This window comes from Arvicola amphibius, chromosome 12 (assembly GCF_903992535.2).
Source record: "Arvicola amphibius chromosome 12, mArvAmp1.2, whole genome shotgun sequence".
NCBI lineage: Eukaryota > Metazoa > Chordata > Mammalia > Rodentia > Cricetidae > Arvicola > Arvicola amphibius.
The window spans coordinates 51,180,913-51,207,802 of record NC_052058.2 but is presented as its reverse complement, the minus strand read 5'-3'; the positions used below and the strand labels follow the sequence as shown (position 1 = coordinate 51,207,802).

General features: G+C 39.9%; 1 protein-coding gene across 3 annotated transcripts in view; it reads right to left on the bottom strand.

Annotated features, from left to right (window-relative positions):
- The window catches only part of Cfap20dc (CFAP20 domain containing), a 219,107-nt gene that overhangs the window by 68,476 nt on the left and 123,741 nt on the right, over positions 1-26,890 (bottom strand). For 2 of the 3 annotated variants that reach the window (XM_038349740.1, XM_038349741.1), the window contains exons 11-12: positions 25,661-25,783; positions 21,015-21,346 (exon numbers count right to left, since the gene is read on the bottom strand). In XM_038349740.1, the coding sequence (XP_038205668.1) occupies positions 21,015-21,346; positions 25,661-25,783 (455 nt within the window). The remainder of the gene's footprint in view (positions 1-21,014; positions 21,347-25,660; positions 25,784-26,890) is intronic. The other variant, XM_038349742.1, reaches the window with a different exon arrangement.

Below are 26,890 nucleotides of genomic sequence, written 5' to 3'. Positions count from 1 at the left end.
CCATGGTATGACCTGGAACACTTTGCCAAGGGTAGAACATGTGGTATCAGCGTACAGGACATAAACCAGGAGTCAGCCATTCAAAAGGACCAACTTCTCAGAGTCTAGACTGTGTCGTATGTCAATGGCAGTCACAGATCTAATCAGAGCCAGTGGTGCTAAATGTCTGCTGCAGACGGTTCAGCACTCTGCACATCAAACACACCCATCCACTACAGTGTCTCAGGAAGAAAATTCTAGAGTAATCAGACTCAGTTTAATTCCTTGTGAGGAAATAGGTAATATTTAGCACAACCCATGTATCTGGACTTTGGGAAGGTGGGCCACAAACCAATCTTTAAACGATTTGTGTATTGATGTGTTGTGTTTGTAGAGAATGACCTAATCCATGGTCTACATAGAAATATACTTTTATACATTTTGCCTTGATAACCGACTAGCTGATTTTCAGCATGAACTCTGACAATTACAGCTGGATTCTTTTTATTAAACTTATGGTGAGTCGAAAACTGATTTCCAATTTTTCAGCATCTACCTTCTGAGTTCAAGGGTACTTCTCGAGCTTAACAATGAAATATACATTAATAGGAATGTGGCAGAGTCAAGCTGAAGAGGTGTCATATTCAAGGATATGACATTTTCAAGGTAACAGTAGCCTTGGACATGGGACAAGTAATGTAGATTTCAATAAATGATAGTTTAAATTATTCTTTTAGAAACTGAGTTACTTAAGTAAGTAAGGTTACTGAGTATTACAGACATAAAAATAGCAAAGCAAACAATCTGAAATTTTGGGGGTATGAAGATGGAAAGGCCCAATGGGATTAAGCAATGAGATGACAGAAAGGGAGGAGGGGAGGAGGGGAGGGGGAGGAGAACTGGAAGGAACAGGATGGTTGAGATGGGGAAGGATAGAGACAGAGAACAAGGAAAGAGATATCTTGATTGAGGGAGCCATTATGGGGCTAGCAAGAAACCTGGCACCAGAGAAATTCCCAGGAATCCATAAGGATGACCCCAGCTAAGACCCTAAGCAATAGTGGAGAGGGTGCCTGAACTGGCCTTGCCCTGTAGCCAGGTTGATGACTATCTTAAATGTCACCATAGAACCTACATCCAGAAACTGATGGAAACAGAGGCAGAGATCCGCAGTGGAGCACTGGGCTGAGCTCCCACAGTCCAGTCAAAAAAGAGAGAGGAGTGAGAATACCAGCAAAGAGGTCAAGACCATGATGGGGACACACACTAAAATAGCTTACTTAAGTTAATGGAAGCTTTCCAATTCCAGTTTGACAGTGAAGGAACCAGCATAGGACCAAAGTAGGCCCTCTGAATGTGAGTGACAGTTGTATGGCTGGGGTGGACTGTGGGGCCACTGGCAGTGAGACCAGGGTTTATCCCTATTACTTGTTCTGGCTCTTTGGAACCCATTCTCTCTGGAGAGATATCTTGCTCAGCCTAGATATAGGGGGGAGGGCCTTGGTCCTGCCTCAAAGCAATGTGCTAGACTTTATTGACTCCCCATGGGAAGCCACTCCTCTCTGAGGAGTGAATAGGGGTGGGATAAAGAATGGGAGTGGGGAAGGTGGAGGGAGAGGGGGAGGGGAGGGAGTGGGAAATGGATTTGGCATATAAAATGAGATAAGTTAGTTTCTTAAATAAAAAAAAAAGGAACGAGATGACAAACCACCGACACCTGTCTGCTTGCTGCCGCCAGGAGTCCAGCTGCCACCTGAATTGTTAGGAAACTATTTTCGGTGGCTCTTAGTGGAGGGAGCGGCTCACTCTGGGAGATGAGCACCTGGCTTTCTGAAACTTCAGGGTGTAATACTGCTTTGTAGCTTAGTGTGAACATGGGCCTCTTTGTTCTTGTCTGATGAAAAACATTAGTACAGTGTAAGAAAGGGTAGAGTTGGGGACTGAGGATAAATTAGAGAACACTCCGTAGGAAAGGCTACAGAAAGAGCTCTCAGAAACTTTAGGCTTCAGAATATTTTGGAGACCCTGCTGGCCAGGTCCTCTATATAATACAGGAAAATGGTAAGTAGAATTGATCCTACTTGACATACAAAACCAAGACATTAGAGAAGACAAATCTCTTGAGTATGATGCTTGCCTTAGCATCAGCATGTTGTAGCTGTCCCAGTGAATTTGGCTGGAGTCCAGATATTTGTAGAAACTCACACTTCAGTTAATTCTGTCAGTTTGGTCAACTTCTACTTACAATTTATTTAATGTTTTTCATTTGTGTGTGTGTGTGTGTGTGTGTGTGTGTAAGAGAGGAGAGAGAGCATGTGTGCTTCTACACATGTATGCACTTGCACGTGGAAGTAGAAACTAATGTCAAATTCTTTCTTGATTGTTCTCCACCTTATATATGAGGCAGATCTTTAGCTACTGAACTTAAAACTCCCTGATCCAACTAGTCTAACTAGTCAGCGTATCTAGAGATCTTCTGTCTGTCTCCTTGTCATGTTGGGATTTCAGATGGGCCCCTAGCCTACCCAACATTTACACAGGTGTTGGGACTCCAAACTCCGGTCCTTGTGCTTTCATGGCAAGCTCTTTGCCTCCTTCATCTCTTCAGTCCCAATTTTGACTTTTGAGAATCTGAAATTGCTTCTCTTTGTGACAGCAGCAGGTGGATTGTCCACATGTCAGGCTGCTCAGTGACACAGATACCAGTGTCCGAATGACTTTTAGTCTACCATGATGCCACCCACATTTTAGACTATCCCTCAATCTTTGTTATTTCATAAACTTCTGCTCTAGACAACTGGGCACTGAGTGTAATAAACTGCAAGGAACAAGTCATTCTGCAGCAACAGCAGGATCTGGGGTTGAATACTCACTCTAAAGAGGGCAGAGTGTCTAGAAGCAGGCTCTGCTGCTGATTCAGGTATGTTTACTGACAGCATGAAAGCTACTTATCCTTGGAGTCTGTAGTTTCAGAGCACAATTCTGAGAAAACATCAAATATCAGACTGTTTCCCAAAAGCTATTAATTGGTGGGAATGTCAATGTAATCTCGCGCTCTGGGTTATCAAATTCTGTTAGTTTTGCCTCCATTTAATTCTGCCCATCAACCCTGAAGCTATGCCACCTGCAGTTTGGTTCTGGGAGCAGGGTAGGCACACAGAAGGTCGTTTCTGTAAGAAGATATACCACTCCTGCTTCTAAATACTTCACAGAAGGGACACATGAATTCACTCTATGTAGTGCTTATTCAACTATGGGACAAAGGAGCACATGCCTGTATAGCAACCATTTACCAACAGTCATTGTACTTAATTTTGGGAACTTTGTTAATTTCCAAAGGTTTCGTTCACCTTGGAATACCAGAAATAGTGGTTTCTGCATTTCTGAGCAGTAACTGCCCCGTTCTCCTTGTGTAATGACTCTTTGGATTACGGGACAGATATTCTACACACACTATTTTATTTCACAGTCAAAATAACACTATGAGCAAGCATTGTCTCCCCTCCACATCCGCATCTTTAGATGAGGTCACTGGGGCTGAAGTCACAGTGACAAGTCCAACGTCACAAAGGGAAGAGAGCTGCAATTGGGCTCTTCTAGGTCTGTCTGGTGCTAGCTAATGCTCTGGGTCCCTGTGCTCATGGCTCCTGACTTATGGAGTGCTCTGTTCGGAAAGCCTGTTGGCAGTGGGCTCCAGTGCAGCATGAAGCCAGTGGGCACCGGTGATGGAACTGTCAAACATGGGGAGTTACCTCTAAGTGAACCTGTACAATTGGGCCACAGCAGTGAACATATGTCCAATATGCAGGCAACCGGATCTTGAAACAGGTGCTTGGAACAAAGCAATACTGTTGTAACTGGAGCAAGCAAGGGCTCAAAAACACATTTCTGAATTCTCTAAACAATGGAGTACTGCTGGAGAAACAGCTGCAGACGGCACACTCCAGTGAAAATTCAGAGAGACAGATGGCTTCCTCTGAAGATGTGGAACTTTATATAAATGGAATAAGGTCTTTCAAACTTTAAAATTATTTGAAAATTCATTTTTCTCTAAGTTTGGAGAGCAAAACTTACATAGACTTTTATTACTCTTTAACAAACATGGCAATAGCTACTTCCTGGTCTAAGGCTGGGCTGAGACAGACACACCAGGAAGGCAGCGAGACTAAACCCTTTACACCTTATGGTATGGCAGCTAACTGAAAAAAAAGTCCAGATTAAACAAAGACTAAAACATATTTTAAAAGTATTCTTCTATAATTGAGTTTTGAGATAAAAAAATGGAGATGTGATGATTAAATCAAAAGTCGAAAATATGAGTCGCTGCATAATTCCTTCCTACAGAAGGTGTGTCTTTTTGTTCCCCCAAGGAAAAGAAGAAGCTGTAATCAGTGGTCCTTTTGTCTTTCTTATGAAAATGATCTGTTTTCAGTAGGTTCTGCCTTCTCTTACTGGTACAGTGCCCTGTGCTATGTCTGCAGCTCACGCACTACACCTGGAGCCACCACGTCCACTAGATAAGTCTATTTTGGTTGTTTGTTTGAAGATGCACAGAATGCCATCGCAGGTTAAAAGTGGCTCATTCACAATGGTTAGAACACAGTGTCTATGTACAGAAGTTTAATTACCAGCTATCTACATGGCTGCAATATTACCCTCAGGGCTGCACTTCTTAATTAAAAATATTTGAGCTTCACAATAAGAGACTCTATTAAAATATGAATAAAACATTGTAAAGGAGAAGTTTACCAAGCACTCAGCAAATCAATTTCAGTAAGCATTCCTAAGAGGAGTACCTTCCCAGGTCAGGGCCCACAGACAGCTGCAGCCCTCCTAGTTGAAGAGCCTTTAATTTTCCTTTGCCATGAAGTGGCTTCCCACTTGGTAAGAGCACAGGTTTTCAATGGGATGTCCGCCCGCAACTCCAGGTTGTAGGACCTTGAGGCTAAATTAATGGCTGAGTTTCATAACTGGAACAACATTACTATCTGTCCAGGTTCTCAGCTTCTGGACCCAGGGCCATCCTTAATTCTGCCTAGTTCACCTTCCACATATCATTTTAGTTCCACACCTCAAACATTTGTTCACTGCTCCCCTTCATCTTGACTTGGAACCAGCAGCTAAACACCTCATCCCACTCCGGCCTGCTGCATCCACTCTTGACAAGTCAGAGGCAATCATCTTAATGGCTACTTAAAGCCCCCCCCCCCACCAAATACTTACTATTGACTGTGGCATAGAGGATGCTCTCCTTTAACAACAAGGCCTGGGCCCCATGTACCTCTCTGACCTCATCTTCTTCTACTTATTCTTTGACCACACAACCCAGCTTTGTTCTCAAAGTTTTGCATCCAATGTTTCTGATTCTGACAGCACTATTCCTAGGTTACTAGCATATTTGGCATCTCAGTAAATTTATGAGCACAGCTCAAATATGACCACCCAGATAATCACTGAAGGACCCGGGCTGCTGCTCAGCCCTGCCACTCAAATACATTATTTTTTTCCTATTCCCTTTGCATAGATTGCTCTACAAAGTGTTATTTTTCAACAGCTATGACCTATTGAATAGAGAATATTTAGCACTGAGGAGAATTCCTGACCTTATGCACTCAGCAGATGCTCTCGTCCAGAGATGAACCACACAGCAATATACTATTGCTGTGGAGGTGCTCTGTTTTAGATGTCCAGCAAAGGTGGTAGTGATGCCACTTACGATGACTGCCTGAGAGTGCTGGCCTAGCAGTGATACCTGCATACTGACACCAGGATAATTCTCAAGATTATATTTGGCATCAAGTATGGCCATTTGTCTGTGTTAGACTTCAATAGCAAGGCTACAATAGACAAAGTAAAAAAAAATGAAATTAAAAAAATTTCCATTAATGACAGTTTATAAAGATGGTAAAGAAGAAAGAGAAATAAGAGCACACAGAAGTAAAATTGTCTACAGTGACATGAACCTATGTATAGAAATCTACAAACAATCAGACAAGTTCACTAAGGTTATAAGATATAAATCAACTGTACTTCTATCTATTCGCAATAGACGCATAAAAATGAAATCAAGAAAACAATTCATGGAAATGATAAAATATTTGTAAATAAATTAACAAAAGAAGCCAAAATTTGTATATGAAAACGATGAGGCGCCTCTGAAAGAAAACTTTGAATGACTGAAAACCAAAAAGATATGCCATGAGTTTGAAGGCTTACTCAGCTCCCTGTCATGCACTGCTAAATTTGAGATAATAAACTCATCAGGAGAGGTTTATTTGGTTGATGACTCTTGAGGTTCCAGTCTAAGATGGGCAGACTTACTGACTTAGGCCTCTGGTGGGGTTTCAGAGGTACATGGCTGGGAACATGCTATGAGAAGTCCAGAGCCAATGACAGAAGACTTCTCATAGCAGTCGACCCTCCAAAGGTTCACAGAATTATCCCAACAGCCCCACCCTGGATAGCAAGCTTGCAACAGAAGGGCTTGTTTTATAAATCCCCACCAAGATCCCAGCTGCCTTTTATGCCAAAATGGACAGCCCCAAAGTCATGCAGAAATGCAGGGAATCTAGCACAGCAAGAACGAGGAAAGGGCAGAGTGAATTGGAGAAAGCACACTTCTTGATTTTGAAGCTTATATAGAATCAGACTAATAGAGTTAATATATTACTGGCAGAGAGAATATAAATGCATGTTATATATATATTTCATATATCATTATACTGGAAAAAATGTATCTTTCAAAAAATATGCTAGAACACTAAATTTCCATGTTAAATAATGTAGGAAGACAACAGCCCTACACTACATAGTCACAAAGATAACTGAAGAGTCAGAACTACATACGTGTCAGAAGAAATATTCAGTATAAATATTTGTGGCCTTGGATCAGGCATTGGTTTTTTAGATATCCTGCCAAATACACAGCAATGGAAGAAAACAACAAGTTCATCAAAATTTAAAATGTTCACGATTCAAAAGACACCATGAGGAAATAAAAAGGCAACCCACAGAGTGGAAGTAAATATTTTAAATCATATATTTAGTAAGGAAGTTTCATTCAAACCCTATTAAGAATTCTTACAAAAGAATAATGATAAGATAATCTAATTAAAAATAGGCAAACGAATTGAGCAGACATTTATCCCAAAGAGATATATAAATGGATAATAAGCACATGAAGTGCTGTTCAAAATCATTAGTCATTACAGAAATTCAAATCCAAATCAGTGAACTACCACTTCACAGCCACTAGGATGTCTTACACACAAAAGACAGAGTAGAAGAAAGGCTGATTAGCATTTACAGAGAATAGAACCTTCAGACACTGCTTTTGGGAATGGAAAACAGAGAGGACACTTTGGGACATCTTGGCAGCTCTCCCTAAGAGCAGTTTGCTGCAATCTATCTCTTTTACGTATGTACTCAAGAATACCAAATACACATGCCTACAGGAAAAAAAAAACTTGGCTATGAAGGTCCATAGTGTCCTCATTTGTAATAGCCCAAAAAAGAATCAATCCAAACTGCCTCAGTTGACAAATCAAACAAGAAATAAGGCATAACCACATAAAGGATTCAGGTACAGTGTGATCGCTATTCTTGGTTGTCAACTTGACTACATCTGGAATTAACTAAAAACCAAGGAGGTAAGCACATCTCTGAGGGATTTTACTTAATTAAATCATTGAAGTGGGAAGATCCACTTTTAATCTGGATCTGTTAGGGTGGGAAGAGTCATCTTTAATCTGTGCCATACCAGGCAGAAGCCTAAATAAAACACATGGAAGAAGGAAGCTCTTGCTCTTTGCCTGCTTGCTTTTAGTTCCAATGGCATTAGAACCTGCTTCTTTGGGATTCTAGCATATAGTGACAATATTCCAGCACATACATCCAGTCTCATGAACTGAACAACAACTGGATTTTTGGGTTTTCCACTGGTAGACAGCTGGACCATAGCCTATATGACTCTCTAATACATCATACACACACACACACACACACACACACACACACACACACACACACACACACACAGAGAGAGAGAGAGAGAGAGAGAGAGAGAGAGAGAGAGAGAGAGAGAGAGAGAGAGAGTCATTCATTTGATCAGTTCTGCTCATTGCTCTGGAGATTCTGTTAAGTCAGTCTTCCCAGGGGGAAATACAATAATGACTCTCAAGTTGCTTCACAGGAGAAGAGGTGTGTTGGACTTGGGCTTTGAAACTGTGAATAATCCAGAGGGTTTCTGGGAACTGCCTTAACTCAAGTGCCTCTTAAGTGAGGAGAACATACAGAGTATGTCACTAGCTTTCTCTCCAAACTTTTGTTCCTTTTATTCTTTCTGTCACTCCCTTGTATGATGCAAAACCAAGCAGAGAGGCAGGGAACTTCAAGTCCATTTGTGCCTTTACAGTATTATTTTTGTGTTCTGATAAGAAGTGAGTTACTTTTTGGGTATACAGAGTGATAGATTTTTGGGGGGAAAACCAAGAGGGGTTCCTCCCAATGACTTGGCGAGGCTTGGCTCCCGGTAGATTAGCACTGGCTACGGCCAAGGAAAGCAGCACTACAGAAGACCGACACGGCCAGCCAGAATTCCAGTTCATTAGCAGAGCCAAGTAACTACAGTTATAACCAGGTTAAATAATTAATGTTTTTTTTATTGTTTTAAGAGTATTTCTAGTTTAAAAAAGGGGGAAAGTCACAGGTGACTTTTACTCTAACTTGTCACAACACAGGTGATTTGCTCTTTCTGTATGAACACAGATTTCAGTTCTCCATTTGGGTATTATTTGAAGAGAGGTTACCAGAATTAGAAAGAAGCGGCACACAGTTATTCTCATGGAATGCTGCATATGGGCAGTGATTCTGGGGGTTACGTAGAGAATCCATGCCCCAGTCCCAACTACAGCAGCTATTGTCCCTGGACAGCGTAACCGCTTACACCTGACTCTTCCCTTCTGAGCAGCGGGCACGATGAGAGTCCCTGTCTCTTGGGGCCTTTGTGAAATTCCAATGAAAAACTTGGTGCACAGGGGTGTGGCACAGTGTTGCACATACGGAAATGCTCAGATGCTGCTTCTACTTTACTGATGATAAAGAGGTGGCGGCCCAAGACTTGTACTAGGTAGTTACTTATTACAGAAGGCTTAGAGCGCAAAGAAGCCTAAGTCCTGTACTGAAACAGACTGCTTTTTGCACATGCTACACACACACTTTCATGTTTGAAGGCGGGGTTTGTTCTGCAGCATCTCATTTATTGTCTGGTTTCTGAGAGTATTCTATGAGAAAGTGAAGACCGAAGAGCACCAACGTGGAAAGGGGAGCATCAATCTTATGGACGTGAGTGCAGCCAGTGCGTTACTAGTTTTGGGATTTAGCTGAGGACACGGATTTACTCTTCACCTCCACACGTATCATCTATTATTTGTGAAACTGCTGCAGAGAGACCCGAACGTGAAGAGAGTAATGGTGCTTTTATGACTCCTAATGTAGATTGTTATTGAAAATCTGTCAATTTAACGGGCAAGCTTTTGGCTCAAAAATAAGGTCCTCGTTTATAATTTGCAGACACTGATCACTCAAATTATAGGAAGTAACTGGCAAATAAAAAATAACTATTATGATGAGAACCACATAATTATCTTTCTCATTAAAAACATGAGGCATTCTATTATCCCCGGGATGTGCAGCATACTCTTTAACAGCTGTTGTAAGTGAACTAAAGCATCTGAATGGGAAAGAAAATACATTACTGATCACCCAAATGATGAAGAATAAATACCGCTGTAAATGTGCAAGAAGTGCACCAAAGCACAACCTCATGGAAAGTCTTTTTTTTTTCTTTCTTTTTTTTTTTTTTTTTGAGACAGGGTTTTTTTGTAGCTTTGGAGCCTGTCCTGGAACTAGCTCTTGTAGACCAGGCTGGCCTCGAACTCACAGACATCCACCTGCCTCTACCTCCCGAGTGCTGGGATTAAAGGCGTGCGCCACCACCACCAGGCCTCGTGGAAAGTCTTAACCTCGCGGGAAGTCCTGCTCACACAGAAACCACAGGCAAGGGGCACACAGACCCTTCTGGAATCCATTTCAGTTGTTCCCCCCACTTAGCTTAGGAAAGTTTTGCTCGCTAAAGCTGGCATGTGGTGGGACAGAAGCTTCCTCTGCTTTGATCAGGAGATCTAGAATTTTCTAAGACCTTTCTAAGACCTTCCTTCCTTCTTTTATAGCTAGAAGGGTATGAGACAAGCAACAGATCCATTTGTAATGGCTAGTCTTGGCTGACAACGCAACTGGACTGAGAAATGTCTAGAAAAGTGTTAAAGCACGGTCTAGCTGTATCTCTAAAGGCGTTTACAGAAATAATTTATAGTGTGTTGGGGGGGGTAAGGAAATGAGTGATGTTACCCAGCGAGATGTGGTCCTAGAGAGAACACAGAGTGAAAGGCAGCGGCTTGCACTCTGCTGTTGCTATGACCCAGGGGCATCAGACAAGATTCTTAAGCCCTTCAGTATGGACTGGCAGCAGTGACTGAGTCTCCTAGGCCTTCACTCTTAGGCGGGGGCTGCATCATTGTTCCCTCCTGTTCTAAGGCTTCTTGCTTCCTGGTTTGAGAAACTACAGGTTTCTCAAGCAACAGATGGCCATAGAGTACTTTTTGAAGACTTTGTTTCTATAAGCTATCTAATAGATTGATTTTTATATATACATTAGATGAGTTATTTTCTTCTCTAGAGCCTTGATCAGCATGCTATTTTAAAGTTATTTCTATCTATTTGCCTCACCATGGAATTCTTGCTTTCTGGTGCTCCTGCTTCCAGAGAGGCCCTTTCTAGATATCTTCCACACATCTACCATGCTCCCTAAGTGGGTGAACACAGAGGCATGGTTCCTGGGACTGGAGAACCTGGGTATGCTGGTTACCCTACATTGTGGAATAAAGTGGAAATCATTTTGGGCAGAAACTTGTGAATAAGATTTAAAGTACAAGTTTTTAACAAGTTAATAAATCTATGACTAAGGCACTATATATTACTTAATATGAAAATATGAGCAAGTAAAATAGCTATACAAATTACAAATAGGTATAAATCATTTTTTAAAATGGCTTTCTATGTGGTAAGTAGTCTGAATAAGGCATATTTTCTACCCCCAAGTAAGTAATTAGAGTACATTTAAAAAATATTCACATATTCGCTTCAAAGAACATGTAAAATAGGATCCATGAATTGCCGAAAGCATCTGAGAACGGTATACTTCGTCTATATGCTAAGCTAACTGTGGGAAGAGAGAGAAGCAAAGCTTAAGGAATTTAGCTTATTTAACCGAGGAAATGGTAGTCTAAGGACATGTGGGCTTAGGGAGGCACTTTTTGCCTATGCTGCCAGGCAATTTTATTGTTTAAGAGCAGTACATAATGAAATGTGTTTTATAAAGTGTTTTTCTTAGATGAACATTTCAATGAAAAGTGTATTTTTCCAGGAAAATACCAACATCCTTTTCAATATAATTGCTTGGAAGGCTGAAAGGGAATGCTAGAAAAATTTTACATATGTCTAGTTCTGTGATTTATTCATGGGAAAGCAAACCTAAAAAATGTTAAGATCTGAGAGAAGAGAAATTACATATATAAAATCAATGGCCATGAAAATAATAAATAATGGAAAGGAGCAATACAGGGCCATTTTTGTGCTATGAATTACACCATAGCACACAATAAAAATTTCATGCTATGTGCTGGATAGTTTTATGTCACCTGAAAGGAGGGAACCTCAATTAATAAAACACCTCCATAAGAAGGGGCTGTAGGCAACCCTGTATGGCATTTTCTTAATTAGTGATTGGTAGGGAAAGCCCAGCCTATTGTGGGTGGGGCCATCCCTGGGATGGATGTCCTGGGTTCTATAAGAAAACAGGCTGAGCAAGCCTTGATGAGCATGCCAGTAAGCAGTACACCTCCATGGCCTCTGCATCAGCTCCTCTTTTCTTTCAACTTGCTTTTTAATCTTGGCATTTCATCCCAGCAATAGAAACTCTTAACTAAGGCATGATATAAATAATATTTTAAGAAGCAACTACATCATTGTATGTAATTATGGTGGATTTTTTCAAATTTGACTCATTTATATTTACGTACAGTAAGCGAGTGTTAAATAAGCTAATATCAAGGGAAAAATAACACTTGAAAGAAATTAAGTGGAGCCTGAAGATCTATACCCTGACACCAAATGTGTAGTTTCAGCAAACTATTCCTTGACATTCCATTCATAGCCAAATGCACTGTCACTACCAAATTTTGGTATCTTAAAACAAAATGTTTGGTGACAAAGTTGGGCTGTTTAGTTTTCTACATTGTTCAAGAGTAATGATCCTTTCAGTAAGGTGAATTTTCCCCTTGAGAATGCAGGACGTGATGGCAAGGAAGCAAGCATACTCTAGGCTGAGCGCGGAACAAGGGAGTTAGCAGAGCTTTTAACTAGAAGGAATCTGCTATTGTCTTGCTCACTTCCTTTTTTGGTCATGTGTAGAGTCTTGTGCTAGTCAACATGGATGGCGGGAACATAATGGTAGACCAAGTGCCTCCCATCTGGAGATTTTATTCAGGAGGCAATGAAGAATTATGTGTTTTGAAACAGAATATCACAAGGACACAGGTCAGAAGGAATGGGAATAGCACTGTTGCAGAGTGCTGAGACAGTATAACTGTCCTGGCAGGAGAGAGGATATTCTATGGGCAAACCTTTGCGCCCTCCCTTTGATCATTAGACTATTCAAACAATGGTGTCCCAGATACTGGATTTCCTCAGTGATCTCACGCTGGAAGTAATGAAAGACTAGGTGCCAGTCAGAGAAGATCTTGTCTCCCAAGAAGAGATTTCAGACAATTCTGACTCCTTGTCAGAGCACCTTACGAGACGATCTGAGCCACGGGTGGTGGGCAGTCCACACTTCAACTAGGACTAGTGAGCTATGCATTCCTCTCGCCCTCTATTTAAACCTAAGCCTCATGTCAGGACCCTGAAGATGGACTTAGGGAGGTCACTAGATTTAAGGATTGGAGCTTCTTCCCAGTGTAGACGCACTGAACAAATTTCCTCCCTGTTTTTCCACTATTACTCATTTGATCGGGCTACTGAGGAAGGGTGAGCAAGCCTGGCTCGTTGAGGCTCCCAGAGCCCAGGCTCTGATCCTAGCATATTCAAGTGCAGTGGAAATGGAGGCCTAGAGTAGAAAATGTAGAGGTGCCCGTGTCAATGAAGTGAGGATGGAAAGGCTAGACTGATTTCTGTGTTGGAGTCTGCACGTTAAGGGTGGAGGCTGCCAGACTTAGAACAACTATAGGATCCGTTACAAGGACTCCATGTGGTTTTCTTATTCATGTATCTCCCTGTGGTACCTACAAAATGCTGTGCGTATAGCAGGAGCCTAATAAATATTTACTGAATTAATGCTGCTTACAAAAGCCCCTACATCCTGCCTTTGACATATGTACCTATATACCATGGCTGTCATTCCAGGGCCTGGTGTACCTAACCATTGAACTACATACACCCCAGTCTTGTAATGAATGTAGGCTGTGTGGCTCACAGAAATCTCACTGTCACTTGTTTGTAGTTTGTATCAGTTAGAGATAAGAAAATGTTTTGCTTTGTTATATTTTGTGTTTGGAGAAGAGATAACACTGTATAGCAGTCAGACCAAATTTTTAGTAAGGAAGAAAGACAGGAAGGAAGGAAGAAAGGAAGGAAGGAAGGAAGGAAGGAAGGAAGGAAGGAAGGAAGGAAGGAGGGAGGGAGGGAGGGAGGGAAGGAAGGAGGGAGGGAGGGAGGGAAGGAAGGAAGGAAGGAGGGAGGGAGGGAAGGAAGGAGGGAGGGAGGGAGGGAGGAAGGGAAGGAAGGAAGGAAAAAAGAAAGGAAGGAAGGAAAAAAAGAAAGGAAGGAAGGAAGGAAGGAAGGAAGGCAGGCAGGCAGGCAGGCTGGCTGGCTAGCTGTCTGGCTGTGCTGAATTCATTAGGGCTATCTTAGAACTAAGTCAGGAGGTAATTGCTGACTTCTATTTCCCTTCTTTTTTAGACTAGACCAAACAGATCCTTTTTGTATCTTTATGAAAATGAAGTGTTACCACCACTCATTCACTAGTAATTGAGGATACTGGGCATTGCTCCAGTGTCTCTGGCATCCTTTCTAGCTTTTTGATCCAAAGGCATGTTCTTCAACAGTGTGAACATCCTCACAGTGCCCAGTGTTGGGAAGGAGGAGCATGCTCAAGAAGTGGCTTCCAGAAGAAAGCAGGGTCTCCTGTGACTGAGGCATGGACAGAGATAGCTACTGCCCTTTCTTTACTATCTGTAGGATTCTGATATGTTCCTCTGTTATTTGTAAAACTAGTATAAACAAAAATTAGCTCTGTCAGTACCAGCAAGACATGTCCCTGAGAGACAGGCTCTCTGTTGTCATCTTTCTTTACTATAAATCAGCAAGTCTTACTGGTAGAGGCTTTAAGACCAAGCTTGATAGCAGCACTGTCAGGTAATCCCAACTGCTTCCTACAGAAAGAAATGGTCACGAGACAACAGGGCAGGGCACAGCACCACAGGGTAATTATGAACATCAATGATGCACGGTATATTCCAGAAACCTAGAGATAAGGATTTTAGGCGTCTGCCATGAATAAATAAATTGTTGAAGATATGTTTAACCTGATTTAAATAATAAGGCATATATTGTATTATATGTATAATATTGTAATATATCACATTTTACACCATTATTCTGTTACAGGATTTATATTCAGTTAAATGAATAAAATTTAAAACCTGTAATGGAAGAGAGAAGACAGTAGCAAAAGCAATACTGCTTATAAGGTAAGAAGCAACGAAGAGGATCCCTCCAGAGCTCAGATAACCTCTTGTGAAAATTTAAAAAGTGACTCAATCCCAGATTCGTTTAGAAGTCTCTGAACAAATGAATTTACTTGGCAGAAATCTATTTCTCCATCCACAGTGCATCAAGGTACAAACTTCTTTTGCTTCCAGTAGTTACTTCAGGAAAACCTTTCCCTTTGTTTGGCATAGGCAGCATTGGTAAACATGAAATTACTTCCAAGCATGTATCTAGGCATTCAGCTCACACTTTTCTTAAGTTATATCTTGGTGTGGATATCAGCCGAAAGGAAGATGTATACCCCAGTGAGTATATTTCCATGCTAACGTGCTTCTGTGCTATTTTAAATATAAAGAAAGGACATACCACTAGGGAATCTGCACAGGGAACCATAGATACATTCCCACTGCCTCTCCCTGAACCATTAATTGTAGTTTATACCAGATTCAGAAAGGGAATTGAGATGATTGAGAAGGATAAGACAGAAGCTTAAGCTTAATTAATAGTTTGCTGTGACCTGGTTTAGTTTCTCATTTAGAGGAAAATTCTACATTCTTCACCAAGAGATAGGCACCGAGAGCACCACGATCTTTCCTTCATTAATGCTCCTGCATCTTTTATTTTATATAGATGTCATTGATTTCACATATGCAAGGGCTCAATCTGCTTGTGAGTTAATTTCTGGGTGAGCTCTATGCATTTGTTACATGCACGAGAAGTTGGCTTCCTAAGAATGAACTGAACAGCCACATTCTCCCTTTGGTGATCAGGGAGCTACTACAAACTCACACAGTAGTCACAAGGTGTTTGCTTCTGAAGAGTAAACTGAACAGCCACATTCTCCTGTTGGTTGGTCATGGAGCTACTGAAAACTCACACAGCAGCTGAATGTACTTCGTTAGAGCAGCAAAGAGGCATCTACGATTTTCCCATTCCAATCTTTGGCTCATCTCTTTCTCGGAAGAACAAATACCCAATGATTTTGATTTAACTTAATACATACATTTTAAAAACCCTAAAGATCTTGAAGCACCTGTACTTGGGCTTAGAAACATTTGTTTGTTAAATATTCAATCAAACCCCAGTGCCAGGAACATCAATAGAGTGCGCCTGATTAACTGTAGTAGAGCATATGTATGCTGAAGAGGGTGATTTCCCCGAGGAATCCGCACTTCCTTTGTTGAGCCACATTTCTTAGAAAGACGTGCAGATGGGCATTTGGACAATCATTTCTGGATGCACAGAACGGATGGCTCTTGCTGAGCTGTAATTTTGAAAAGATAATTTTAATGACTCTTGAGGGCCACTGACTGAGAGCAGATGGGACCCAGGCTCTTTGAATCCCAACTTTCATGTTGAATGAGTCAGGACAGAACTCATGCTAGCCTTTGTAAAAACAGATGATTGTATTTATCTAAAGAAAAGAAGTCTATGACATTCTTAAAAATTCTGTAAAAAACAAAAAACACATCCGAAATATTCCAAGCTCACCTTTGATGGCAATCTTAAATTGCAATCTGGTGAGCGGAAGTTTTCATTTGGCCAAAATTTTAAATGTGCTAATTGACAACCCCTTCAGCTAGACAACAGAGCTGGCAAACAGCTGAGATAGTATAGATAATACTTATGTTGTTGAGGAAAGAGCATAGTTATCTGGAAAAATTATAGCTAGATAGTTACAAAAATGAAAACCCAATTTCTTCTTTCATGAAACAAGACTGGCCATTCCAATGTTTCTTAAATGTCTTCCTAACAACCATCTCCAAAAAGGATTTCGACTTCTTGGCTATTACAGTAATCTGTCAAAGTAATAATACAGTTCTCTGAGGATGACCAAAAAAGTGGTAGGTAGCAGTGTCCTCTTTCTTTTTCCTCCATTGTGAAGAAACTCAAAGGAAGAGATGGACGTTCTGAGCAAGCAGCCGGCCTTCACCATGTCTGACACTTGGTGAGCAAATCATCTCTCTTCCAGTATCATAATTCTACTGTGAGGCAGTGAGTGCACAGGGCAGGGAAGTATGAGCTTATGAATATTTGAAGAAGTAATAAGGGTCTCATAATTGTTCAAGACAAATTATATTTTCCAATGAGGTAGATTTGATATTAAAGAGTTCTTACAGAAAGTCCTGTTCAAAACTGAACATTTATCTGCAAGACATGTGGCTTCTACCCAAAATGACGCAATGTTGGGTTTTAAGCAGAGGAGTAATTTATGCCTTTGTCACCTCCTGAACAACAATGCATAGTCTAGTAGGAGGGGCCAAGAGGCCTGTGGCTTTTTCAGAAATATCTCAGTGGATAATAATAAAGACATACTGAATCGAACAGGCCAAAAGGATTAGCCACACAGAACTGGAGAGTACATTACATTATAATTCACAAAATACAGGAATAAAATGTGAGGCAATGTATTTAAAATCCTTCCATTTTCCTAATACATATACTGACATTTAAGTTTTCAAAGACTATACAGAGAAATAAAATGTCATATGTGGATCAAACATACTTTCCATTATATGTGTATAGATGTGTGAAAGAGCTAATCAAAGGAATGTAGAGGTGAATAACTTGTAGTATAACCCAGTAATACATTCTATTAGGAGAAAGCATAAAGTGAAATAGCTTTACTGAACGTAAAAATACTCAAAAGTAACAATACCAGGAAAGAAGAAATGCAGGTATTTAACAATGTGGTTTACATAATTGTCCCTTGCAGGCTTCCATTCAAAGGATGGAAAGAAGTTATGAAAACTTTCCCACCTAATCTGAGTATGACAGTAGTCAGTCTATATTAATTTGCATCTCAGATGGATATTTTGGGGGCCAAATGTTCCTATCTGAATTATTGTAGAGGATGAGTATGTGAGTTCGAAACCATCCTCTCCCGTACATGCTGCATAGGCTCCACTAGGGTGGTGGAAAGTGACAGCACTATACCTCTAGATAAAATTAAATTAAGGGAATAATGAAACAAATCTAAAGCTAGTTCAACTTGCACACCTAGTGCGTCCACTAGCCATGCTGGGAGTAATGACAAAACACCGAGCGGCCTCTTCTAGATGATGTGGCGGTAGGCAAAGCCCTCTGCTTTAATCGCTTTTCTAAGATAATTCATTTTACATGGGACTTTCAATTTTATAGCTTGTCATGAAATATATTTCTGTAATGTGCTTTTCAAATAAAAGGTACAATTTCAAAATTAACTGAGCATCAGCTATTAGTATATATGACAGCCTGGGGAATATAATATACACCAAGCAGATAGTACAAGAGAATAGTTTAAAAATTCATACTTCTGCGACTCAAACTGTGATCTCAGATGTGAATTAACTAAGGCAGTACCACCTGAAGTTATAAAGACAATGTATCACTGGCGCCTTCCTCGGAGTAGTCGTTACTACAGAATGTGCACTTTTCTTCCGGCATAGCAGCATGATTTGACTCTACCTGGTTTATATGTTACTGACTTTAAACTAGTTTCTTTTTAAGTATCACTCGCTTATCAAGCATTACAGAAAGTTTTTTCAATTACTGAGCATAAGTTTCAAGTACAATAAATAATTATCATCTATTTATATAATAAAATGTTTTCCTTAACTATAATAATGTTATTCTCAGGATGTAACATTCTAAAACAATGTAGCTAATATTAAGGATGCTTCAATTATCTAGACTAATCTTTCTTCAAACTTGGAGATGTACATAAAATAAATACTAAAAAATATAACTCAATTTCCCAAGGCTTATAAGTCAATAAATGAGAGAAGCTATACCTTAAAAAATTGACACCTTCCCCCCATTAAACAACCAAACAAAAAACTAAATCAATTCTGTAACGAAACTTATGTAAGTGAATGTAGTTCAGCTTTTTATTTTATTAACATTTTAATATCTTGGGTTGTGTCTTATTAGTGTCCTGAGTCCATAATATGGCAAGGCTTCTCCGTTGGCACTCTTTGGAGGCTCTGAATAACAGTGAGCCAGGCAGCTGTGAGCACTGAGATGGTCCCACCACAAACTCTAGCCACATGCTCCTGGCCACACAGACAGACATGGTACAGGATCAGCAGATGGCTATGCAATCCAATTGTGGGGGAAATGCAAGATGAATTTATTTTCCATTTGATAGAGTTATCAATAAGTACATTTTGTATAGTAAAAATGGAAGGACATCAGAAGTAGAAGAGATTGAAGAAAAAGAAAGCACATGAAGTGGAATGAAATTCAAACCTACAGAACTGGAAGTCTGCATTTCCCCTCAAAATGTGATTGTTTGAGACGGACAGAATAGCTAAATTCCTCATGACATGCTCTTCCCGGGTAGTTCCTCATAAAACTGCTTTCATTTTTCCACAGAGGACTACTATTTCCTACCTGTCCGGACATTTCCACTATTAAAGTCTTTTGGGTTAAAGAAGGAAGATGGCGCCCTGTGCTCCCTGGAAAGACATAAGTCTATTCCTTGGAAGTATAACGGTAAGAATAAACAGAACACTTGGCCGAACTTAGAAGTGATGACATGGGATAGAAGCCTACTAGATAATAAAGACAAGAATCTATTTCATAATTTTTAGAGCTTGATGATTTAGGGAAGAAAGACATAGGTATGTCTAATATTTAAATGTCCAACATTTAACATGGTGGCATGAAATGCACTATATTTAGCACATGCAAAAGCCAGGATATTGTATAGAAAGGATTCTATATATATTTGGTTGACAAAATTCATTAGAAAATATAAGCCCCATAATTACTGTAAAAGCTCTAAGCAATGTCTTCATATTCTTGGTTGGCTCTGCACACAGAAGCATGGTCCTGTTCTACAATGCACTGTCCACAGGGCATTCTCATTCAGTTATAGTTATTATGAAAACTTCATAAGCACACATAAGAGTTTTCTAATTATTTCTATGTCATATTATTTGCACATCTTTTCTTAAATTTTAACTTAACTATGTTACTTTTAAAATGTTTCTTCAACACATATGATTACCATTGTTAAGAATAAAGATAAAAGAGCTGTGTATGGTGGTGCACACCTTTAATCCCAGCATTTGGAAGTCAGAGGTAGGTGGATCTCTCTTAGTTCAAGGCCAGCCTGGTCTAAAAAGAAAGTTCCTGGACAGCCAGGACTGTTACAAAGAGAAACCCTGTCTCAAAAAGGAAAAGTAAACCCTAAAAATATAAATATACACATAATGATACGAAGAGTGTACAGTGCTTACCTGACAAGCAGGAAGTCTCAAATTTGATCCCTAGCACTCACATATAAAGTGGGGCAAGGTGGCTCATGGAAAGGCTTAGATAGGCCTGTCAACATAACCTAATTAGTGAGCTCAGGGGCAGTAACAGACCATACTTAAGAAAGAAAAAAGGTGATGGAAATGACACCTATGACCTCCATATGCATTGAACACAAGTGCATCTAACACACACAAACTATGTATGCACACACATAGATGAATTACATACCCCCCAAATAAGGTTGTAGTAATTAGTTTTTAAACAAATACTTCTAAGCTATATTCAGATTGAGTTTCAACAAATTTATAAGAAAACTTTTTTTTATCAGTTTACTAACTTAAAATATATTTATATTCTAAATAATTCCAGACAAACACCTCCTGTAAGGAGAGTCCCAGTACTAATTCATGATTCATTATCTAAACTTTAATTGGCATAACTCTCGAAATTCTGGGACCATATGGAAAATAATGAGTCCTAATAGGTCTAAGGTGAAGAGATGGCAGGGGAAGAAGGAGCCAGAAAAGTGTCAGTTCTGAATGCTTAGCAACCACAGCGCAGCCTCTCCAGAGACCCTGATCACTGGTTTCTCAGCTTTTCAGTGGTCTTGTTATCATGTACTCAACTATAAATTATTTCTAATTACGTGAGGCAAAGATTAAAATGAAAAACATAAACAACCGAAAAACTGGCTTCCATAATTAAACATGGAATTGGCTGTTAATAATAAAAATCCAGAAATTTTGAGTTACCATAACAACCCAATGGAACTGTTGACTGACATAGCAATCTGCTGCGTTTTTATAAATAGCAATTGATTCCCACTCTTTCACTCCAACTCGTTTTAACGCTACTGGCACAAATAGGACACTGTGCTTTAAGCCCATTTTACTCCTCAAGCTGTGTACCTCTTCGCTGCTGTCAGTGCCGTCAAAATTGTCTTCCAACTTGGTGTCTCTCCTGCTCATGCTGCTGTCCTCTTTAGGGTCCAGAACGAATGGGTACCCCTCTGGGGACATAGCATGACTCTTCCCATGAGGTGCTGATCTTGGTCTCGATGAAAAGGTGAAAATGTCCTTGGGAGCCATCTGGGTTTCCTCTGCCTGGTCAGGCTCACTGTCCTTGCTGGTTTCTAGCCACAGGTGTGAAGCAGTGTATGAGTCCCCATCCAGGAGCGAAGACTGACTGCTACATGCTGGATCGGAAGTCAGAGAAGCGCTTTCAGGAAATATCCACTCATCTGACATTGGGGAAAGAAGGGAACAGTCAGACTTGGGTTCCATTAAAGGTTTGTTTAGGGGGTTAGGGTAACACTTCTTTGTAAAACAGAGGTTTATCAGAGAAGGCAGAAGCCAGGGGAGGCATTTCCCCCACCATCTTGTGTCTTGCTAAACAGTTTCCCACACAACAGTGCCCGCAGCCACAGGCAAGTCATCTACACTTGCTCTCCATTTGAGCTGAAACCCTGGCCAGGAAATTTGTAAGTCTGAAATAATTATCACCTGTCTCGCAGCAAGTTCTTTATAGCAAAACCTCATTAACTTGACATCCAGTGAGGGAAGTTGTCCAAATTTAAAAGGATTTGAGTTACTAATACCTCCCTTTTTACCGCAGGAAGACAGTACAGTACGTAACAAGCTTTTTTAACCAGACCATCTGGTCATTGTGTGGGTTACAAATCAAGGAAACCACAGAATGATGACTGACGGTCTATTTCTCTGCCTCTTGCTGATTGAAATAATTCACAGACATTGCAAGCAACTCTATATGTACAGAAATACTGTTAATCTGAGCGATGGTTTCTCAAGGTGAAATACAATTTTATATTTAATTTTAGGAGCTTTGATAAAATTTTTTAATTATTTTTTTTTCTTTAAAAATTCTGGATATGACTGATGAAATTTTTATCAAATGTTTAAAAAATCTTTCATCTCTTATGCTACACTGAAGGAGGTTTTATAACTGATCTAGGCAATGTGAGAGGACAATGTTTATGGGAAATGCAGTGAAAGGCAACATTGCTTCCTTTCTTCGGGAAGACTACAGACAGCCCTTTTCCTTGAATGCACTTCCCCCCGGAATTGTTTCAGTGTTGGGCCTTGCACCTGCTCTGCACAGCTCTGATGTAGATGGAATGATTTATGTTGGACCCTTTAATCTATTACAGCTAAGACCACAATGAAAGTAACTGCAGGACATGTAAGATTTGCCAACTATAAAGCCTACGCTGTAAAAGCAAGATCCAGAAGCCTCTTACAAAATGACATCGGTGTCACAAATGGAAAACAGTTCAAGACTGCACTCATCAGTTACTTACCAAGGACTTGCTGCACAAGAATGACTGGGGGTAAAGGGGTTGATAAATAGGGTAGAGCAAGACTTGTATTTTCAGGTCCATGGCCAGAGCAGCCTGAAGCTACTTTTTATCTCATCCCTGCCCAGAGGTACAGGTGGTCTGAGTCAGGGTGGGCAGGTGAGATGAACAAATTGACTGGACACACCTATTTGAGGCAGCAAATCTTTCTGCACGGAGCTAGGCACATAGTGGAATTTTGTAAATCTAGTGTTACTCTGAAACAGGTCTTCAACCTGGGTTGTATAAATTACTTTGGGTTTGCAAAAATTTTGGTTAACAGTAAAAATTTTTTGAATAGACAAAAACATCACAAACTAATTCAAAACACAACACAATGAATCCCAGGTGTTTTTTGATAATCTTCACCCATGTTTCAGGGTGTGACTTTATTGAAGGCCAATGCTGAATACACATCCCATCACACCAAGTCATGCCACAGTTCAGGCAAATACTGTTTAAAACCCTGGATTTGAGGCTGCTGCGAATTGTAGTGTTTTTACTGAGCATAAAAAAAAAATTCTGGGTTTTTGTTTGTTTGGTTTTTTGAGACAGGGCTTTTCTGTGTAGCCCTGGCTATCCTAGAACTAGGTCTGTAGACCACTGGACTTCAGCTCACAGAGATCTGTCTACCTCTGCCTCCTGAATGCTGGGATTAGAGGTTTGCACCATTCCTGCCTGGCTAGTTTGCTATTCTTGTACAGAAATGACAGTCTAATTATGTAAAGGAGAGATTTTAATTTTCCTACTGTCATTCCTTAACATTAAGTATTAGGTTGGTATGTCTTTGGATTATATTGTGTTAAAATTTTTCTCCCGTTTTTTCTTTTTTTTTAATTATTCTTTGAGACAAGGATCTTCTGTGTAACCCCAACTCTCCTGGTACTCACTCTGGAGACTAGGCTGGACTTGATCTCACAGGGATTTGCCTACCTTTACCTCCCAAGCACTGGGGTTAAAGGTGTGGGCCACTATAGCCCCCCTCCCCCTGAGGCTAGTAATTCTACAGACATGTGCCGGCATGTCTGGCCTCAGAATGTTTAATTAAAAAAAATTACTGTTTGAGCTGCTGGTTTGAGTTTAACAATAACAACAACAAATCACTGAATGAAATGTAGCCCAGGATTGGGGCAGAGTTTCCAGTAACTTATGAAACAGCCCTTTCATGCTGCTAGCTGTGACCATGTCATTTGTAAAGTGCCTCCACTGTGGTTAAACAACCACAGTTCCCAGAACTAAAATAATTTGGTTCCAACTTGGCTTTTAGATTCTTGTTTGCCTGACCTATTGATCCCAGAAAACTGACCATAAGAGATGGTCTGTTAGTGGCTTGGCATTATTTATCCCACTGGACAGGATACCTCCCAAGTGCCCGCAGCAGTGGCTAACTGCAGGCTAAGAAAGCAAACACTTCGATCTCCGTCCCTTGTCCTGCAACTACCCACCCTGTCAGCCAGATCTGAGTCTTATACTGGGGGCCCGTTTGCAGGTTTTCTCCTGAATAAGGACCATGTTGTCCTAAATTTGGTCAGTCCTTTGCTCTCCATATACATCTCATGTATTTATGTGAAGTAGAACTTCCAACATTGACAATTATAAATACAAAAATATCAGTCAGCCCTGAAAAATGCTGATGACACTCTATGTTTTAAAATATATATTTGACCACCATCCATAACATTAGTATGAATTTGAATTTCCTTTCCACTTTAACAATTATTACATATGCTGGATTTGTATGCCTGTTTTATATACATATACACCTGGTGTTTTATAAAACTTTCACGGGCGGAGCCTAAAGGCTGAAAGTGGTTATAAAAGCCAATGTTGTTATATACATGGATGTGTAAAGCAAAAGAACAGAAAGAATTCTGAAAATCTTCACTATTCAGTGAGACAATTTCTCATGACCTACTTGCCAAACATTATTAATTGCCAAAATGTCGAGTGAGAGAGTGTTTTACACCGAGGTATACTAACCACCTCACTGTCGCCAGCTTTCCCGAGATCTGTACTTTTACCTCAAGTATTTCCATATCAATTGTAATGAATAATTTGCTGTGCTTTCTTAGAGAAATATGTAAATTACTGTGTAATCACAATATTGCAGCAAACAAGATAAATGCAAGAATGATCACCTAAACATCTAATTAGTTTTTCTACACAGTCAGATTTATGCTAGAGACACTAATTGCGCCTAACATTTTAATGAAGGTTTCAACACTGCATAAATAAGACTGACAAACTACAAACAATTTTCATTTATTTTCTTTTTTCCCTTGCTCAAAAACAATTTGCCTTTGTAAAAGTAGCAAACACCTGCTAGGCAAGATATGTTGATGGGCTCAGTGATCCCCATTTATAGAGAGGATAGGAACGCAACAATAGATGACGGGCTTTGGGGAGGACTCAGTGTTAGGGCAAGGCTTCAAAGTTTTCAAGTTTTATGTTTAAATGGGAGAACTGGGGGTATTAAAGTACTCTTTCATCCATTAAAATTTGACGTAAAATTGAAGCTGAAAAGTTAGATTTACAAAATATGATAAATTTCAGCTAATGATTGTATCATCATTTTTTGAAATGACTGAATTTGAAATATTTGGGTTACAGGAGCTTAAATCCAGAGCTCTGTGGAGACTAATTCAGGAAAGCTATTTTTCTGGCCTGGTTGAAGGTCTGGCATTCCGAGCTACCCATAATACAGAAAAGTTAAACCACACAGGCAGCTCACTCATCTGGCTAAGAGTTCAGCTCTCAGGAAGGAAAGACTACCCACCCTTATGGAGATGAGTCCACAGTAAATCATGATAAAGACAGGGTGGAATAGTTAACCATTTAATGAGATGCTGTACTTTTCCTTCCCAGAATTCCCACTCCCTAACACTATGAGGCTGCTTGTCTACCACTTGGCTGACCTCCATGGTGGCTTAACTCAAACTTCAAGACTTTTTTCCTTCTCTTTTTGACAATTTCTCCCCTCAGAGAAGCTGCTGAGATTTACAGCTTGCTTGCCTTGGGGTTTTTCTTTCAAAATCTAATAAAATTGTTTCCAACTTTCCCTTTGAGCCCATCCTTAAATTCTTTTATTAATGAAAACTATGAACATTGACAGGGACCCCACTTTTCCTGGTAGTGCGTGACAACACGGGTACGACTCCCCAACATTCCCAGGAAAATTTTGTGACTGCTAAGGATGCTAACCTGGCTGGTCAGGAGCCTGGGGTTCTGGAGTGCTGGAGCTCACTGGTTCTGCCACTGGTTGGCTGAAGATGCTGAGGGCAGTGGCTACTTCCTCTTCATTCCTGCTATTTCTTGAGGAACTACCTTTATTGGAAGAAATATTTCCATTGTATAATTCTATTGATATTTATAAAAAGTTGTTCTGGACAGGTGGTATTAATTTTGTATATTTTTTCATTTAATTATTTAAAGCAAATGAGAGGCATTACTATGGCTTATGTTTATTTTCTTCAGATAGTTAGATGTTTTAAGAAAAGCTTTGTTGCATTTTTGTAGATCTTTATCATAAAATGCTTTGATGTTTGCACGAGGATATTGTAGGTTTAAATTTTACAGTATGTAATAAAAATTCCCAAACACATAATTTTAAAGGCATCTTATATATTTTTCTTGGATTCCATGACAAATGGATTCCATTAGAGAATTAAATTGCAATTCTTTTCAAACAAGCTCTTTCCTTCATCTCCCTCAGAAGATGGATGTGGCATTACTGCAGAAGTAGTTTGTTTACCCGCCCTTGATAAAAACATCACAAGACCTGGAAGACTGAATCTTAACATTTTGCAAAATTGTACTAACAAATTTATTCCTGACACCCTTGGGCTGGATTCAAGATAGACTAATATATACATCAAAATTCTATATAAACATGCCTCAAATCCCATCTTTAAAGGGAAAGACTAACATATGCATTGAAAATCTATATAAACATGTCTTAAATCCCATTTTTAAAGGGCTAGTGACAGCAGCCACTTCCGTTTATCTAATGCTTAAGTGTGGAAGTGTTCACATTGGAAGCTGTTTCACATCATATGCAAAACTCCAGAGGGAGAAACAGCAGAGTAACAAGAGCCTGCTTTAAAAGAAAAGACAAATTAAATATGAAAAATGATAATAAAGTTCGATTTATGTAAAACTTCAGGCAGGAATTTCCTCGGTCACTTTTGGGTGCCTTATAGGAACAACAGCAGCAGTACTTTAAGCTTCCTTGAGCCCGAGTACAGGGAGAGAGCCCTGCATTTTTGAGCTCTTGTCTATTGAATCCAGCTTGTCTCTGTTAGGGCAGACTCTAGAGCAATACTTCTGCAGAAAATTTGATTTCCATAATCCCCACAGAACAGACATTTATATTTTAAATGAATTGGCTCATAATCCTTTGAAATTTACAACCTGCAGAGAGATCCCACTGCC